At 49.0% G+C, this 19,338-nt stretch overlaps 1 protein-coding gene across 1 annotated transcript in view; it reads left to right on the plus strand.

Annotated features, from left to right (window-relative positions):
* The window catches only part of TRMT10B (tRNA methyltransferase 10B), a 94,488-nt gene that overhangs the window by 8,570 nt on the left and 66,580 nt on the right, over window positions 1-19,338 (plus strand). Inside the window, exon 2 of the mRNA XM_029603373.1 lies at window positions 3,218-3,416. Coding sequence (XP_029459233.1) covers window positions 3,237-3,416 — 180 coding nt within the window. The 5' untranslated portion in view covers window positions 3,218-3,236. The remainder of the gene's footprint in view (window positions 1-3,217; window positions 3,417-19,338) is intronic.

Here is a 19,338-nt window from a genome sequence, read left to right on the forward strand (position 1 = left end):
AATCCAGTTAAACTGATGCAAGCAAGGATCTACAAATTCCTGCTTGCAGTGGTGGAGAACTAGAACTAGATCAGCCTGTTTGGTGGAGCTGAGTGAAGTGGCAACCCTAAATACAACACACGCTGTCCTGGATCCAAGCCTTCTACCCTAAATACAATGCACGCTGTCCTGGATCCAAGCCTTCCACCCTAAATACAATGCACGCTGTCCTGGATCCAAACCTTCTACCCTAAATACAATGCACGCTGTCATGGATCCAAACCTTCCACCCTAAATACAATGCACGCTGTCCTGGATCCAAACCTTCCACCCTAAATACAATGCACGCTGTCCTGGATCCAAACCTTCCACCCTAAATACAACGCACGCTCTCCTGGATCCAAACCTTCTACCCTAAATACAACACACGCTGTCCTGGATCCAAACCTTCCACCCTAAATACAGCGTACACTGTCCTGGATCCAAACCTTCCTCCCTAAATACAACGCACGCTGTCCTGGATCCAAACCTTCTGTCCTGGATCCAAACCTTCCTCCCTAAATACAACGCACGCTGTCCTGGATCCAAACCTTCCTCCCTAAATACAACGCACGCTGTCCTGGATCCAAACCTTCCTCCCTAAATACAACGCACGCTGTCCTGGATCCAAACCTTCCTCCCTAAATACAACGCACGCTGTCCTGGATCCAAACCTTCCTCCCTAAATACAACGCACGCTGTCCTGGATCCAAACCTTCCTCCCTAAATACAACGCACGCTGTCCTGGATCCAAACCTTCTACCCTAAATACAACGCACGCTGTCCTGGATCCAAACCTTCCTCCCTAAATACAACGCACGCTGTCCTGGATCCAAACCTTCTGTCCTGGATCCAAACCTTCCTCCCTAAATACAACGCACGCTGTCCTGGATCCAAACCTTCCTCCCTAAATACAACGCACGCTGTCCTGGATCCAAACCTTCCACCCTAAATACAACGCACGCTGTCCTGGATCCAAACCTTCTACCCTAAATACAACGCACGCTGTCCTGGATCCAAACCTTCCTCCCTAAATACAAAGCACGCTGTCCTGTATCCAAACTTTCCACCCTAAATACAACGCACGCTGTCCAGGATCCAAACCTTCCTCCCTAAATACAATGCACGCTGTCCTGGATCCAAACCTTCTACCCTAAATACAACGCACGCTGTCCTGGATCCAAACCTTCCTCCCTAAATACAACGCACGCTGTCCTGGATCCAAACCTTCCTCCCTAAATACAACGCACGCTGTCCTGGATCCAAACCTTCTTCCCTAAATACAACGCACGCTGTCCTGGATCCAAACCTTCCTCCCTAAATACAACGCACGCTGTCCTGGATCCAAACCTTCCACCCTAAATACAACGCACGCTGTCCTGGATCCAAACCTTCCACCCTAAATACAACGCACGCTGTCCTGGATCCAAACCTTCCTCCCTAAATACAACGCACGCTGTCCTGGATCCAAACCTTCCTCCCTAAATACAACGCACGCTGTCCTGGATCCAAACCTTCCTCCCTAAATACAACGCACGCTGTCCTGGATCCAAACCTTCCTCCCTAAATACAACGCACGCTGTCCTGGATCCAAACCTTCCTCCCTAAATACAACGCACGCTGTCCTGGATCCAAACCTTCCTCCCTAAATACAACGCACGCTGTCCTGGATCCAAACCTTCCTCCCTAAATACAACGCACGCTGTCCTGGATCCAAACCTTCCTCCCTAAATACAACGCACGCTGTCCTGGATCCAAACCTTCCACCCTAAATACAACGCACGCTGTCCTGGATCCAAACCTTCCTCCCTAAATACAACGCACGCCGTCCTGGATCCAAACCTTCCTCCCTAAATACAACGCACGCCGTCCTGGATCCAAACCTTCCTCCCTAAATACAACGCACGCCGTCCTGGATCCAAACCTTCCTCCCTAAATACAACGCAAGCTGTCCTGGATCCAAACCTTCCACCCTAAATACAACGCACGTTGTCCTGGATCCAAACCTTCCACCCTAAATACAACGCACGCTGTCCTGGATCCAAACCTTCCACCCTAAATACAACGCACGCTGTCCAGGATCCAAACCTTCTACCCTAAATACAATGCACGCTGTCCTGGATCCAAACCTTCCTCCCTAAATACAATGCACGCTGTCCTGGATCCAAACCTTCCACCCTAAATACAACGCACGCTGTCCTGGATCCAAACCTTCCACCCTAAATACAACGCACGCTGTCCTGGATCCAAACCTTCTACCCTAAATACAATGCATGCTGTCCTGGATCCAAATCTCCAGGGAAGCCTGATGCGGAACATTTCCCTTGACCTCTGGGTGTATGGGGCTATCTGTTGTATTGGGCTTTAAATTCACATGCTGGGTCCTCAGGGGACTGAAACTGGATCTTTAATGTGGGATTAAAATAAAGGGCTTTGTTTAAAATAAAATAAATAAATAAAATTTGCTCCTCTGTTTAGGAGCCTGCTTGCTTTTACATCTCTTCTTTGCATATTGATGGTGTTTGGGTCCTCGGCATGGATTTTGCATAAGCAGCAAGCTAAGAACATAAGAAAATGCCATACTGGGTCAGACCAAGGGTCCATCAAGCCCAGCATCCTGTTTCCAACAGTGGCCAATCCAGGCCATAAGAACCTGGCAAGTACCCAAAAACTAAGTCTATTCCATGTAACCATTGCTAATGGCAGTGGCTATTCTCTAAGTGAACTTAATAGCAGGTAATGGACTTCTCCTCCAAGAACTTATCCAATCCTTTTATAAACACAGCTATATTAACTGCACTAACCACATCCTCCAGCAACAAATTCCAGAGTCTAATTGTGCGTTGAGTAAAAAAGAACTTTCTCCGATTAGTTTTAAATGTGCCCCATGCTAACTTCATGGAGTGCCCCCTAGTCTTTCTACTATCCGAAAGAGTAAATAACCGATTCACATCTACCCGTTCTAGACCTCTCATGATTTTAAACACCTCTATCATATCCCCCCTCAGTCGTCTCTTCTCCAAGCTGAAAAGTCCTAACCTCTTTAGTCTTTCCTCATAGGAGAGTTGTTCCATTCCCCTTATCATTTTGGTAGCCCTTCTCTGTACCTTCTCCATCGCAATTATATCTTTTTTGAGATGCTCCTTTAATTTAGTGTGTTCATTGGATTGGCCTAATTTCATTCCTTTTCTCTTTGCAGAAGAAGCTGAAAGAGAGCAATGACAGGATGTGCAGAGTATGAGACAGAGGAGAGAGATTTTTTGGCTGACGTGGAGCTGGAAAGCATCAGAGAAGATGAGGATGATGACAGTTTCTTTGGACTCTTACAGCAGTTTCAGATTGAGTCTGAGTGCAACAGCTCAGAATCCCTTCCTTTGTACAATGGGACATGGTGCTCGGTATGGATTAATCACACTCACTTTCTGGTCGCCTTGCTGGCATAGATGACTGTCCTGCTCCTTTATGATTCAGGCCTATATTATGGTTAAAACCGGCTGTTTCTGGGTTTGAAATTCATCCAGTGTAAAACGCTATTATTTAATTTTACGACATGTCCTTTAATCTCACCTTCGGTTTTATAATTTAATTTATCTGGGAGCTCCACATAACCTCAAGAATTTGCCTTTCCTAGCTTGTAGCAGATGGAGTCAGGTCCAATGAGTACAGTGTACTCCTGATAGCAGTTGGGAGGCAGAGTCAGATTTCAATTTGACGTCAGCCTACATTTACCCGTGCAGGAAGATCTGCTCTTCAGTATTTCTCAGTCTCCTAAGCAGTTTGGGACTCTACACACGCTTACACAGCATTAGAAAATCTAAACGAAAGAAGAGAGAAAAATCTTACCTTTACAAGACGAGCCCTGCTCTCCTGCGGTGATACCTAAGGGTCCCTTCCCCAGTCGAGAATTCCTGAGGTGATTTCTGAGATCCCTCAGAGGTAAGCCTCGGTCCCGTAGCCGGCTCCCAGCGTGGACTTAGCCCCCAGAGTGGCTGAGAATCAGCGGGTGCAATACCGACCGCAGCGGTGAAGGTATTTTCCCTCTCCCCCCCCGCAGCCAGAGACCACCCGTCACGAGACCGGGAAGTGCCGAGACAAGGTAAGGTAGAAAACTTTCTTAAAGTCTCTGGTCTTCGAGGCTCGGATAGCCGCACAAATCGTCCCTCCGGCGTCTGTTCAATTGGGTGGAGCAACCCCTTCCGGGCTAGACCCTGATCCGGTGCGAGGGCCCTCCCATGTGGAGACCCTCCGGGGGGACGCCATCTTGCCTGCGTGATCGTCGGTGTCATCCCTCCCCTTGATTGCCATATTGTCCACATAACTGAGCTGTGCGCATCTGTGCTGTGCGTACAGCAACGCGCACAACGCTGCCGGGTGTACAGCGACACGCTCAACGGTGCCGGATGCACAAATAGGCCCGGGCGCACAGCGGTGCGCACATCTACCGACCTGCACGCACATCTTCTGAATCCTGTACGCACAGCGTCGGCGCACCCGGAGCGCACAACTAAGCCTCCCGGCGCGCACACCTACGCGCACAGACGAGTTTTTAAGGCACTCCCCTTAGGGGACACGGACACCTCGGAGGAAGAGCCAGACTCCCTGGAGGAAGCGGAAATCCCTCCAGGAACGGAACCATACCGAACTATGATGCGTTTCTTCTCCAAACACGAGTTATCAGATCTTGTGTCTCTGAGCCTGAAGACACTGGCCATCCCAGGCACAAGCACCGCAGCGGAGCCAAAGACGAACCCTGTTTTGGTCGGGCTCCGTCAGGCCTCATGCCATTTCCCAATGCTGCAGGCTGTACAACAACTGATTGACCTGGAATGGAATGCCCGGGGGGCCAGCTTCAAAGGAGGACGGGCCCTAGATGCCCCATACCCCCCTGGAACCCTCAGCCAAAGAACTCCTGGGGTTCCCCAAAGTGGACGTCATGGTCTGCGCAATCTCAAAGCGCACTACCATTCCAGTCGAAGGAGGAGCTGCACTCAAGGATGCCCAGGACAGACGTCAGGAATCCATCCTTAAACAGTCATTTGATGTTGCAGCTATGTCTTTGCAGATCGCTGCCTGCTGCGCCATGGTGACATGTGCCTGCTTGTCACTTTCCAGGGACGCAACCACGTCCGTCGAAACATTAGAATGGCGATATCCTTCCTCACGGATGAGACCTCTGACCTGGTGCGCACCTCAGCCAGGAGCGTCTCATCCATAGTGGTAGCCAGAAGGCAACTCTGGCTCCAAAGTTGGTCAGCCGACGCAACTTATTTATTTATTTATTTAAAATTTTTATATACCGGCATTCATGTTGCAAACACATCATGCCGGTTTACATATAACAGGGGTGTACAATGAACAGTTGAATAACCTATTAGTGTAGAAGGAAGCAGTTACAAATAACAAGGTAATAGAACTGGGAGAAGAGAAGAAAAGGGAGAGAATTAGGTATAGGTATTTACATTAGTAATAACATTTTTACATTCCAATAACATTTTTACTTCCAAGACTAAACTCATAAGAATACCCTTTAAAGGAGCCCTTCTGTTTGGAAGCGAACTGGAGAAGTTAGCCAACAAATGGGGTGAATCCCCAGTACCTCGGTTACCGGAGGACAGGAACAAAAGAAACCAATGCCCCTCTCCCCGAAGTTCCAAGGACTGTACAAAAACACATATCAAGCACCTCGCCCCACAGACAGGGGCCAGTCCTTTCGGAATAGACACAACAAGAGGGGAGCTGGCCCAGGACCAGGTCCCAGCCCAGCCGCACCCCACAATGAGAATCAACAGACCCATCCACAGGAAGAAGCCATAGGGGGCAGGCTTGCCCTATTCTACCAAAGATGGGTCGAGATAACGTCGGACAAGTGGGTCCTAACCATCATTCGAGAGGGATACCACCTGGACTTCCACAATATCCCTCCAGACAAATTTGTGAAATCATTGTGCCACTCCCTCTCCAAGAGGACAGCAGTGGAAACCACACTGAAAAAACTACTCGCTCTAAAGGCGATAGCACCAGTGCCCACGCACCAACAAAATACTGTATTTTATCATCCCCAAGACAGAGGGAACGTTCCGGCCCATCCTGGACCTCAAGTCTGTCAATCGCTCCCTGAGGGTACCACACTTCCGCATGTAAACCCTATGCTCGGTCATAAGGGCAGTTCAGCGGGGAGAATTTCTGACCTCTCTGGACCTGTCAGAAACCTATCTCCACATTCCCGGTCCATCACGATCATCAGCGCTTTCTATGCTTCGCGATACTGGACCATCACTACCAGTTCCGGGCACTACCCTTCGGACTAGCTACTGCCCCTTGGATGTTCATCAAAATCATGGTTGTAGTGGTGGCGACACTGAGGAAAGAAGGAATCCTCCTCCTACATTCATATCTGGACGATTGGCTGATCAGGGCAAAATCTCCAGAGGAAAGTCACCAGGCGACCACCAGAATCAAGAATCTACTGCAGAATCTCAGGTGGGTCGTCAATGCAACCAAGAGCTGCCTGCAGCCCTCCCAATCACTAGAATACCTGGGAGTCCGGCTCGACAGCAAACAAGACAAGGTCGTTCTTCCCCCCTACAAGGAGAAGGAAACTGATGGACCGGTATTTGCCCCAAGGTATGGGACTACCTCCAAGTCCTTGGCCTCATGACATCAACACTAGAAGTCGTCCCATGGGCAAGGGCTCACATGCGACCACTACAACTTTCCCTACTGTCGCGATGGAACCCGATGTCCCAGAACTACTCCGTTCTCCTCCAGCTACCGACAGAGGTGCAGACCCAGCTCCAATGGTGGCTACAAGAAGACCATCTGAGCAAGGGAGTAAGGCTATCCCCTCCGACCTGGGTCTTGCTCACCACAGATGCGAGCCTACGAGGGTGGGGAGCTCACTGTCAGGAACAGACGGCCCAGGGGCAATGGGACAAGGAAGAGTCTGGATGGAACATCAACCGACTGGAAGCCCAGGCAGTCAGACTAGCCTGCTTTCGATTCAGTCACAGAATTCAGGGCGAATCTGTTAGTCATGTCAGACAATGCCACAACAGTTGCCTACATCAACTGCCAGGGAGGAACCAGAAGCCAACAGGTGTCCCTGGAAATAGACCCCCTAATGGCATGGGCAGAAGCAAACCTACAAGGGATCTCAGCTACCCACATCGTGGGAAAAGACAACGTCACTGCGGATTACCTCAGCAGAAAGAGTCTAGACCCAGGGGAATGGATGCTTTTGACCACAGCCTTCCAGTTGATAGTAAACCGCTGAGGAACACCAACCATGGATCTTCTGGCAACCCGATCCAACGCCCAAGTTCTTCAGCCGCAGATGAGAACCACAATCCCAGGGAATTGACGCCCTTGTCCAGACCTGGCCACAGGAAGACCTGCTGTATGCTTTTCCCCCATGGCCACTACTGGGCGGGATCATCTGCAAGATAGAACATTACAAAGGGCTAGTACTTCCAGTGGTCCCGGACTGGCCAAGAAAGCCATGGTACGCATGGGAACCCTCTGTGTCAACCCCCACACAGGGTCCTGCTCGTACAAGGACTGATCCTCCACAAAGACCCAATTCGATTCTCTCTTACGTCTGGCCATTGAGAGGACTTGCCTGAAGAAGAGTGGATACTCGGGGGCAGTGATTGACCCCTTGCTCCGAGCACGCAAATTTTCCACATCTCTAACTTACATACGAATACGGAGAATATTTGAAGCCTGGTGTGAGGACCGCGACATCCTTCCGCAGACAGTCAAAATCCCCATGATCCTGGAATTTCTGCAGGGACGGCTTGAAGAAGGGGTTGCCTCTCAACTCCTTCAGAGCCAAAGTGGACGGCATCAGTCTATCATCCCATCCAGACGTTTCCCGTTTCCTGAGAGGGATCAAGCAAATCCAACCACCACTAAAGTGGCCAGTGCCCCTATGGAATCTCAATCTAGTACTAGACTTCCTGGCGGGAACTTACTTCAGACTTACTCGCGGTCTGTCACTACGGCTCCTGACCTTGAAAACTGCATTCCTAGTGGCAATATGTTCAGCTCGTTGCATCTCCGAACTTCAAGCACTATCCTGTCGGGAACCGTTCCTTAGATTTACACAGGGATCCAATCAGCTCCGCACTGTCCCCTCCTTCCTTCCAAAGGTGGTTTCTCATTTCCATCTAAACCAAACCATCTCGCTGCCATCTCCAGACGAACATAAGGACTCTGAAGACTCATGCCTTCTTCGCCATCTTAACGTCGGCAAACTCCTAGTCTGATACCTGGAAAGATCGGAATCCGTACGAAAGACGGACCACCTATTCGTCCTTCACAGCGGGAAGAAACAAGGGGAAGCGGCCTCGCGGGCAACCATAGCCCGCTGGAACAAAGAAGTAATCAAGACGGCCTACGTAGAGGCAGGAAATCCTCCACCTCTATAAATCAAGGCCCGTTCCACAAGGGCCCAGGCAGTATCCTGGGCAGAAACCAAGATGCTGTCATCCGCTGAGATCTGTCGGGCGGTAACGTGGTCCTCCATTCACCCCTTCTCGAGGTTCTATCTCCTGGATGGCAGTACTAAGAGGGCCACCTAGTTCGGGAGTAGCTTTTGTACATCCCATTGGTCCTGAGTCCATCTGCTACACGCTAGGAATTGGAGAAATTACTTACCTGATAATTTCGTTTTCCTTAGTGTAGACAGATGGACTTAGCATTCCGTCCACGGCTGCCCCAAAATCCGGAAACCTTGGGTGACAATCCCCGAGAGCAAGACAAACACGGGTAAGCCAGGCTTTACCTCTAGTTTAAGACACCCATAGTTGCCGGGTGTCGGTGTTTTTTGGTTGAGTGTACTGGCGGTCTCCAGTTGGAAAACAGTTCAACCAGTCCAAGTTAAACAAGTTAATCAAGGTAGCCAAATTAATCAAGTTATTAAAACACACACATATCCAAAATTGCTTTTCGAGAAGAATACTGAAGAGCAGAGCTTCCTGCACAGGTATATGTAGGCAGACGTCAGATTGAAATTTGACTCTGTCTCACAACTGCTATCAGGCGTACACTATACCCGTTGGTCCTGAGTCCCTCTGTCTACACTAAGGAAAACGAAATTATCAGGTAATTTTTCCATTGTTGCCCTTCAACCCCCTCGTTTACTGCATGCTCAGTATAGCAGTCATTCCACCGCGTTATGATAAAATTACAGCAGTGAAACTGATACAGGATGAAGTTCAGGGACTGCAGGGCGTTATGGGCAGATTCTCCTAAGCCGACGGTGCAGCATCCTTGGCCTGTGCTGTATTGGTAAGAGATTCTTTTTTTACAAATCTCTTCAGCATGGGTATCTGGGCAATATTGCTGCTTTGTAGGCATGTGGCACTATTTTATGATTCTCTGTATTCTTAGGAGGGGAAAACTTTAATTTTAAAAAGAACAAAGGAGACTTTACCTTGTAACCCATGTGATTATTCCAGCTGCGGTTCTCTTATCGCCTGCAGAGTAGTTCCTGAAGAGAGGACTTACCTGAGCACCATGTAGGAGGTATCTCTCTCAGAGCACTACTTTGAGTGGCTCTTTGCCATCAGCAGATTATACAGATGTGTGTTTTGGGGTGACCCAGAAGTTGCAATCTGTCATAATTTCTTCTGCGAGTGTTTAGCACTATTGTATACTTCTGGAGGAATAATAAAAAAATGAATATTCATAAAATATTTTTACCTTCATACTTTAGGAGGAGAATTTGCTCTGATAAAGATTCCACAGCACTCAATCCTTCCTCTTATAGTGAAGATATTATAAGGCCTGATCTACTTATTTTATTTGTTTACTTCCATTATATACTGCTTTTCCAATATTAACTCAAAAGCAGTTTAAAATAGCAAAATCAATGGGGCTGATATTCAGCCATGGAGCGACTAGTGAAGTTAGCCGAATGCACCTATCCAACTAATTTAACCTGGATATACAGCAGGGTAGCAGTGACGCTGAATATATCCGGCTGTGTTAGTTAGCCAGATATACATATTTGGCTAACTTCAGACTAGCTCTATGGCACAGCCAGAGTTAGCAGGATAGGTTAATCAGCTAACTCTGCTCCTCCTCAGAACTCCTACCTCCCATTCCAGGAATACTCCCAACTTATCCGGCTCAATTCTAGGTGATAGCTTGTTATTGGCTAGAATTTAGCCAGATAAGCCATTTAATATCACGGCTAAGCCATTTAGATGCATAATTTTTCAGTTATCTGTTTAAATGGCTTTTGAACATTGGCATCTAAACTTTCAGGCTGGACATGTGGTGTCTCAAAATGATTTACATCTTATCAAGGTTAAAATGACTGTTCAGGGGGAGGAAATGATGTCATTGGGACTATCAGTTTCTTAAACTGGAGCTCCTGCACTCAGCTGGTGAAATCTTTCTAAATCTCAGATATCTTGGCTAATATTTTCCTCGAAATATATGACCTTTGTCTAAAGCTGTGCCCTGATGTCGATTGGGACCCCGATGCTGACAAAATGGCGGTGATTGATGGCACAGAAAGCGAAGGAGGCCATAATGATGCTCTGTCCTTTTCTGATTCTGACTTACCGATTGAGGGCAGAGTTCCATAGTTGGTTCTGTGGTTCGAGACAGGATATTAAAAATTACAAACAAGAAATGATGAAATTAAAGCGAACTGAAAGAAGATATCTCCGAGTTCGGCCATCGATCAGATGAGTTGGAAAAGAGGGTGGACTCTCACACGGAGGACTTAAACCGCTTACGCAGTGACAATTCCTCCCTGCTTGCCAGTGTTTCTTCATTGTCTGACAAGATAGAGGATCTTGAAAATAGAACCCGGCGATGCAATGTGAGGTTCAGAGGGGTTCCGGAGACCCCGGAATATCAGGACTGTGAATTGATTGTCCTTTAAATATGCCAAAGCATCCTGAAAACCTCTGATGACATAGATCTACACCTAGGGTCTAAAATCAAACTGGACAGGGCACACCACTCATTGTGTGAATAAACCTTGAGATATTGTGGTTTGTTTTCACAACATTCAGGCCGATACACTAAAGCGCGGCCGCGGTTACCCTGTTTCTAACCCGCCTTAGACGCACAATTTGGACGCTTATGGCGAACCCGCCATTCAGTATCGGGTTTTACGCGTCCTTACTGCTTACTGAAACGGACGCGTATCCGTCTCCGCCCGCCGCATGTATATGATATGTTAATGATCCATTTGGTTATTCCCTCCGATACAGTAACGTGCACCCAGATTATCGCCTTTTTAACCAGCTATTTTGCCGCGTCTTTATCCTGCAAGTTTACCGCCTACCCTGACCCTGGCTTTAAAACATGTTCCTTTCACTCTAGTGCCGGGCAGCTGGGAAGGCCCGATCTGGGCCCGCTTGCCCTGCCACCGCAGGCATAGATCAGAGTTCTAATTCAAATTTAAATTAAATCTGTATAGTGGCTCATACAGAATTTGTTTCACTCACTTTCTGAAACAGAAACGATGAATTTCAACAACAAAATACATTTCTGCAGCACGGGGCTTTTTTTTTAATCATTTCATTTTGAAATGAAGCGCCGGCTTTTCATCACATTTTTCAATTCGTTCAAAATGACTGCATGCCCCTAGAATCTGACAAAACATGGACTCCTTTCTTGGACCATAGACAAAGGGATTCAGATTTCCATCATTGTTCAATTAGAAATTGTTCTGTATTTAGAAAGATTACATTTTAAATATATTAATTTAAATTCATGTGTGCCTTCCCCTCAAGGCAGCGGGAGGTCGCGGCGTCCGTTTGTGGACAGGGCGCTCAAGGCAACGGGAAGGTTCGTGGACTGGGCGCTCAAGGTAGCGGGAAGGTTCGTAGACCGGGCGCTTAAGGCAGCGGGAGGTCGCGGACCATAGACAAAGGGCGCTCAAGGCAGCGGGAGGTCGCGGACCATAGACAAAGGGAGGTTGCGGACCATAAACAAAGGGCGCTCAATGCAGTGGGAGGTCGCGGACCATGAATGGACGCCGCGACCTCCCGCTGCCTTGAGCGCCCAGCTGGTCGCGGCTTGGTCATCCAGCCGGGCGCTCAAGGCAGTGGGAGGTCGTGGCGTCCGAGGAGCTGGCGGGGTGGCATTTCCGTGGCCATGTGTGGCGGAGGGGGTGGGCGTGGGCCACGGAGGTCTTGGGGCTTCCAAAGGGAGGGCGTCCGATGTGGAGGGAATCACTGCCTGGGAGGCAACTCGGGTCACACTAACCTTGGATCTGGGATCTCCTTCTCCCATCCTCCCAACCTGGAGATGGCTCCCGACCTGGGAAAGACTGAAGGCAGAGCCCGAGCTCGTAAGTAGAGTCTCTCTCTCACTCACTCACACACACACACACTCAGACCTTCCCGCTGCCTTGGACGTCCAGCCGGGTGCTCAAGGCAGCGGGGTCTGTAGAAAAGAACTTACCTAGTGGAATGTCATTTCAAATGATATTTGAAATGACATTTGAAATGACAGGTACCAGTGCACCCTGGATACTGTATAGGCGCTGTATACCGCTGTATACAGTAAGATGGATTGCGCACGCCTACCGCTTCATGGATGCGCTTTGGACGCCGCTTGCATTTGTGTCTCATTTGAATACTGTATCGAGCGGTATGAGAACCAAATTGTGCGCGCGGCAAACGAGGGTGCGCCCGGCCCTGCCGCACTCTTTCTTACGTGTCCTTACTGTATCGGCCTGTATGTGATTAAAGACAGAGTTTATTCTTTGGCAAGGAAGCAAACATCCAGGAAATGGAAAGGACATGACATCTCCATATTTGCTGACTTCTCTCAAATCACCTTATGCATATGGCAGGAATTGCACCCGGTGACTGAGCTTCTTTGGAGGGAAAATATTCATTAAAGATGATGGCTTTTTCCATTTGGCCTGGAGTTTATAATTCAAGGACAATCTCACCGTGTGAAATCACTAGAAGAAACCTCCATGATTCTTACCTCAGCTGGTTTTACTCTTCCTGCACTCATGAGGCGGCCACAAACGACTGCATCTCAGAAAGATTCTTGGCTCTGGCAGCGAGCCGGAAAGGGAGGCAGCAGATTGCGGTGAAACTCCGAGGGTTCGCCAAGATTTAAAGCGGTTATCTGAAAGGCCTGGGGACTTAATAATTGTAGTTTTTCAATGTTTTTGCAGGTTTACCACACATGCGATGTTTGGTTTGGGACAAGCTAGGTTTCCTAATACTAACCTGGAAATTGCTTACTAAGTGACACATACAGCGTTTGTTATAATTGATATGTCTTGTCTTTTCCTCTTCTCTTTCTCATATGATCTCCACTGGGTTGAGGGTGCGATAGCTTCCATAACTTTTCCTCCTGGGGTGCTCATGGATCTGCGACTTAAATTTGGAGGGGTAGGGGAAGGAGGGGATAGGAATAATGATTCCCTCTTGCTGGGTTTTCTTTTTACATAAGAACATAAGAAATGCTATACTGGGTCAGACCAAGGGTCCATCAGGCCCAGTATCCGGTTTCCAACAGTGGCCAATCTAAATCAAATCACAAGTACCCAAACATTAGATAAATCACAAGCTACTATTACTGTAATAGCAGTTTATGGATTTTTCCTCTAGGAACTTATCCAAACCTTTTTTAAAACCTAGTTACATTAACTGCTGTAACCACATCCTTTGGCAATGAATTCCAGCGCTTTCTATTGCACGGGTGGAGAGGGATTTTTTGTAAACTAGTATGGGAGTTGGGGCACCGGTATTCTCTTTTTTTAAATCCCAACTTCCTGCCTTGCTCACTTATGAGTACAATCCTTTCTGATACACTTATTTTCTTCTAGAACAAGCAGGATTGAAGTCCTCACATGTGGGTGACATCATTGGATGGAGCCCAGCACAGAAAGCTTTTGTCAAAGTTTCTAGAAGCTTTGACCAGCAGACTGAGCATGCCCAGCCTGCTATTATCCGCGCGTCCATGTGAGGTCCCCCTTCAGTCTCTTCTGCGGTGCAGTTGCCTTGCGGTTTGTGCAGCTCTCCATTTTCTTATTTTCCTTGTCAGTTTCGGGGTTTTTTCTCATTTTTCCTCGTTGGGTCCCCCTTCATGGTCAGTGCCTCCTTGGTCGGTAGGTTATTTTTTTTTATTGTTCTGAATTTGCGGTCTATTCCCGACTTGTCGCCGTTCGGTGACCCCCATGCTGGGTGTGTTTTCATGGTGTCAGCCAGTTTTCGTCTGTGCCCCCAGTGCCCTCGGACCCTCATGAGGTTTACATCCTCTTCCTGGGGGACTTGCACGATGTCCATGGGTGTCTGTGTGACCAGATAACCCACAAAGGCCACTGGGTGTGGCTCGATAAGATGGAGAAACTTTTCAGACCCCCAGAGTCGTCTCCCTCCACTCCTGCGTCAGCCCCATCGACGCCGAGATGTCGAGGGGAACCTCTCGACGCTGTTCCTCTCTCCAGTACTTCCAAGGATTGTGGGAACGCTGATAGGTTCTTGGTGATTTCACCGCTCTCTCAGATATTGGGATTCTCTGCTTCCTCAGCACCAGGGAAAGACCGAGCCAAGCACCGAGGGATATCCCGCAAACATCGCTACTTGTCACTGTCGACCGCACGCAGCTGCCAGGCCACTACTGAAGCAACACTGACTATCAGAGGCCCCATTCTCCGATGCCTCTAGTAGTCCTAGGTGTTCTCCACTGATATTGGGGCCGGGCACCGTGCCACCTCAGAGACCCAAGGAAGAGCTGGTGACGTCTCGCCCCCCTCCCTTAGTCCTGGCCACCCCAGACTTTCAGGAGGAGATGGACTGCATGGTACAGTCCGTGGTGCTCAAAGCACTCTGGAGCGTTGAGCTGCCAGTGCTGGTGCCGGCGCTGGCGACCCCCATACTGACACCCGAGCCTGCGCCATCGATGTTGGCGCTCCTGCTAGAGCATCTGGGCATCCTCTTGGGCACCCTCCCGATGCAGTCTGTGTCTGAGGGACTGTCAGTTCCCCAATGGCCACCGATGCCCTCCACCAAGGCAATCTCGTTTCTCGGGTCCTCCAAGGAGGAAGATGCGGCCGGTAACCTGTTCCCCAGGCCACGGTTCCCCAAGCCTTTACTTGGTCCTTCCCTCCTCCTACAGCCTCCGATCCCCTCTATGCCAGGGGAACCATCGATTCCCGCAATAATCTTGAGGCCTTCAAAGCCGTCTTGAGCCCAGGGCCGATACCTGTCACGGACCTTGCCCACGACACGCTGGTCTCAGTGAGGAGAAAGGGCTTACGACCCTTGGGGTGATGACTCCACAGACTTGTCCTCTGATTATTTGGACGACCCCCTCTCAGAGCTCTCCCCACCAGAGAAAAGACTCCGATTGCCCCCCGAGGACCAGTCTCTTGCAGGGTTTGTCAGGCCATGGCTGAAGCCATTCCCTTTCAGCTGCTTATGGAGGAGGACGCACGACATAAGATGCTGGAATACTCCAGTTCGACACTCCTAAGGAGATCATGATGGTCCCTATCCATGACATCTTCAAAGACCTCCTTCTCCGGATGTGGGAACACCCCACTTCTATCTCCCCCGTCAACAGAAAAGCTGATGCCACCTATTTGGTGCAGCAGGCAGTGGGGTTTGAGAAGTGGCACCTTCCCCCACCAGTCGGTGGTCGTGGAGTCTGCCCTAAGAAAGGCCCGGCACCCATGCCTCGGCCTCCCATCCTGGGCGGTAGCTCAGGGAGCTTGATGTCTTGGGCAGAAAGGTCATCCAAGGTGCCATGCTGGTTGCCCGCATCGCCCCTACCAGCTATACATGACCCAGTACAACCAGAACCTCTGGAAGTGGGTCCAGGACTTCGCAGAGGATCTGCCTCAATGGCTGGCAAACATGAGGTGCGTTCCACTTGTGATGTTTTTGAGACATTTTCTCAGTTTTTTTTACACAATCTACTAACCTTTACCCGATACGCTATGCCTGGACCCAACTTACTAAGCGCCTGCACCTACCACGAATCTGTGCTTATTTATTGCAGGTGGTCGGCAATCCAGACTTTTCCCCTGGGTCTCAACAACAGGTTTTCCGCTCATGGTGTAATTTGGGAATTACCTATCTTGGTCACTTATTAACGCCGGAGGGTCACCCACTTTCATTTACTGAATTTCGGGAGTACTATGGGCAGGGACAAAATTCCACGTTTCCATATCTTCAAATTGTGCACTTTTTAAAATCCTTGCCCCCGGCATTTCTGCGAAGCAATGTGTTTCAGAAATTAGAGGCTGCTCTTCTCTTATCAGGAAATAGGGTGCCGTCATTATCGGCTTTTTATAAATATTTAAGGAAGGAAAAACAATTGGAGATTTTTACAATTTTGGCAGACTGCTGGACTGGAGATGGAGACTTCGTAGTCACTGCACCCATGATACGGGCTGGATTTGGGGGGGGTGGCCCAGCTCTCGTATAATAGTTTTTATCGAGAACTTCAATATCGTTTTCTAGGGCGCGCCTATATTTCACCACAAATGGCTTATCGGCAACATATTGCTGGTGGTGTGGGCTGTGGTCGCTGCCTAGTGGTTTTGGGTACCCTAGCCCATGCTTTTTGGTCTTGTCCAGCTATTAAGGGGTTTTGGGCACGGATAGCTAAATATTTAGCCACTATTTTATCAGTTTCCATTCCGCTAACTGCGGCGTGGCTACTGTTTGGATCTATCCCTCCAACTAGGTATCACACTCCTGGTACTCGACTACTGATTCAGAAGGCTTGTTTGGGTGGGAAAAAAGTTATATTAATAGGATGGCGAGAGGTGGATCCACCCTCCTTTTGGGTCTGGAGAAATCTTTTATTCCCTGATGCACATGGAGTCTCTTTCTTCTAGGGGATCGCCTCGCAAACGTTGACAATTCCTAACAGTGTGGGAACCCTACATTCAATCTTTGCCACATAAAGCTCGCAGCAGAATACTGAATGATTGAACATTAGTTTCTGGTGACTGGTTTTTGGTATGGACTACGTGTTACATCGTCCTATCGGAAGCTGCTGTTCCAAGCCTGTCGGATGCTTCTCAGGAACTTGGGGGGGGGGGAGGGTGGACTGGGGCTGAAAGGGGGAAGGGGGTGGTGGTTTTTCGGGGGTCTTATATTGCTAATAGCCTATGTTTGTTCATTGACTGGGAGGGGATTCAGAATCAACCTTCTCCCAGTTGGTTTGTATGTTGTTTTTCTGAAATATTAATAATCGTTTCATACTAGATACAGTACTTAAAAAAAATCATAGGAAACACCATACTCGATCACACCAGTCTCTATGAAAATGGACATGAAGTACAGAATGCAACAATCTACATTCTATTCATCACCTCAGTTACCTCACACATCTATAGTGGTAGAGTCGGCCATGCAACATGCCAAATAATCCAGGTTACATTCCAGTACGTCACCTGGGAAGGATAATAAATATCTAGATGAGTTTGGAAAAAAGATCTTCCAATCATCAATGCTAGGGGCAAGAATACATCAACATCATTTCTACATTGTACAATATTTATATGAGTCATTACAACATCTAAAAGGTCTCCTTCCAGATACAGATCCCACGACTCCACCACCACAGCCATTACAGGACATGGAGGAAGGCATTCGACATCTTCTGAGAACAGTATATGAAGGTTTCGAGTCGTCTTCGAGAGCCTCCGCATCAGCTATAGCGGCCAGACGTTTGGCTTGGCTCCAGGCTAATGCCATAAGAGAAGATGTTCACAACAAGCTGGCTAACCTTCCTTGCAGAGGAGACAACCCTTTTGGTAATCGTCTCCAAAAAACTGTTGCTCAGTTAATGTTATTATTTGTGATAATTGTGGGTGGATCCTTGGGCCGGTGGCAGATGACCATGCCCATGGGGGAAGATCCCGAGAAGGACCACCGGTCATGCTCAGAGTTGGGATACAGACACACACTAGTTCTTTTATTAAACTGTTAGTGAAACACCAGAGGTGGCAGTAGTGAGCTGGAAGAGCCCGGCTGGGCTGTAGTCCCTCAGGCATTGGAACAGCGATCCCAAGATGGCTGAGCTGTAGAGAAATTGGAGATAGTGAGTAGGCACAGTATGCAGAGTTCAGGAACAGAACAATAGTCTCTTGAAGCAGGAACAGAACAATAGTCTCTTGAAGCAGCCGAGGAGCTGGAATGAAGTAGGCCCTCGAGGAGCGAGTACCTGGTTCCTGGGACAAGCTCTGAGAGAGAGATGGTAACTCACTGGTGTTGTAGGCAGCGGTGACTTCCTGGCAGAAGTTGTATTTGGTAGCAGGTCCGGGAACGTGGGCCCTCGAGGAGCGAGTACCGGTTCCAGACTGCGACCTGAAAAGCAAGAGAGAGAGCGAGGCCCCCAAGGAGCGGGTATCCCTGGTAAAGTCCAAGGAGGCAGAGTAGCAAGGTATGCAGAGAGCGAATCCCATTCACAACGATACCTGGAGGAAGCCCTTACGTAACCTAAACCTTTGCTAACTCGATTAGCTAGCAAGACGAGAGACCTTAAGTAACCGGAGAGGATGACGTCATCTTAGGGGGATGCCCCTGAGGTTCGTGCCACAGCTGGTACTTGAGTTGGGGCCGCGCGCGTCCTTAGGCCTAAGGAGAACATGGCGGAAGGCAGCATCTAGCCGATCCAGGGACGCTGAAGGAGGTTGGCAAGATGACGCCACAGCAGCCAAACTTAACCAAAGAGGGAGTCGCCAAAGAGGTAAGGTGGGCGGAGTGGAGATGTTGGGCAGCGACAGTTGCAACAGTTAAGAGCAGAATGTGGCAGTTCAAGCTTTAAAATCTTCCCACACATATGGTGCCTTCTCTCGCCAATATTTTGCACCTGCTCGGCAAGCTTCATATCACAGACGACCGTTCAGGGCCTATCCGTCAAATAGACCACCTCTTTATCCTCAACTACTTCGACAATCGTCGCAATATCAACAACGCCGAGGAAGGCCACGCACACAGCATCCACAAATTAGGGCTTGTGGGTATGTGGGCCCTGGGCCTAGGTGAGAGATGGTACCGCCCACGGGAAGGAGCCCTGTGAGCCTCACCGTCGGGAGGCAAGGTCTCAGCTTCAGGGTGTGTGGAACAGCAGGTACTGGAGGGAGAGTGAGCTGAAAGGACGGGAGGACCTAGAGAGGATGGCCCCAGGGGGTGGAGCCATGGAGCGTCAGTGCTGGGAGCTGACGTCAGATATAGCTCAGTAGTCCTTGAGTCTATAGAGCAGTAGAGCGACACTGCCCGCTGAGCGGGGAGTGTATCATGAAAGTCACACAGACACAGAGGTGCCACGAGGTCTGTGAGGTGGGGTATACCCAAAGAGGAGTCCTCT

Source organism: Rhinatrema bivittatum, chromosome 1 (assembly GCF_901001135.1).
Source record: "Rhinatrema bivittatum chromosome 1, aRhiBiv1.1, whole genome shotgun sequence".
Taxonomy (NCBI): domain Eukaryota; kingdom Metazoa; phylum Chordata; class Amphibia; order Gymnophiona; family Rhinatrematidae; genus Rhinatrema; species Rhinatrema bivittatum.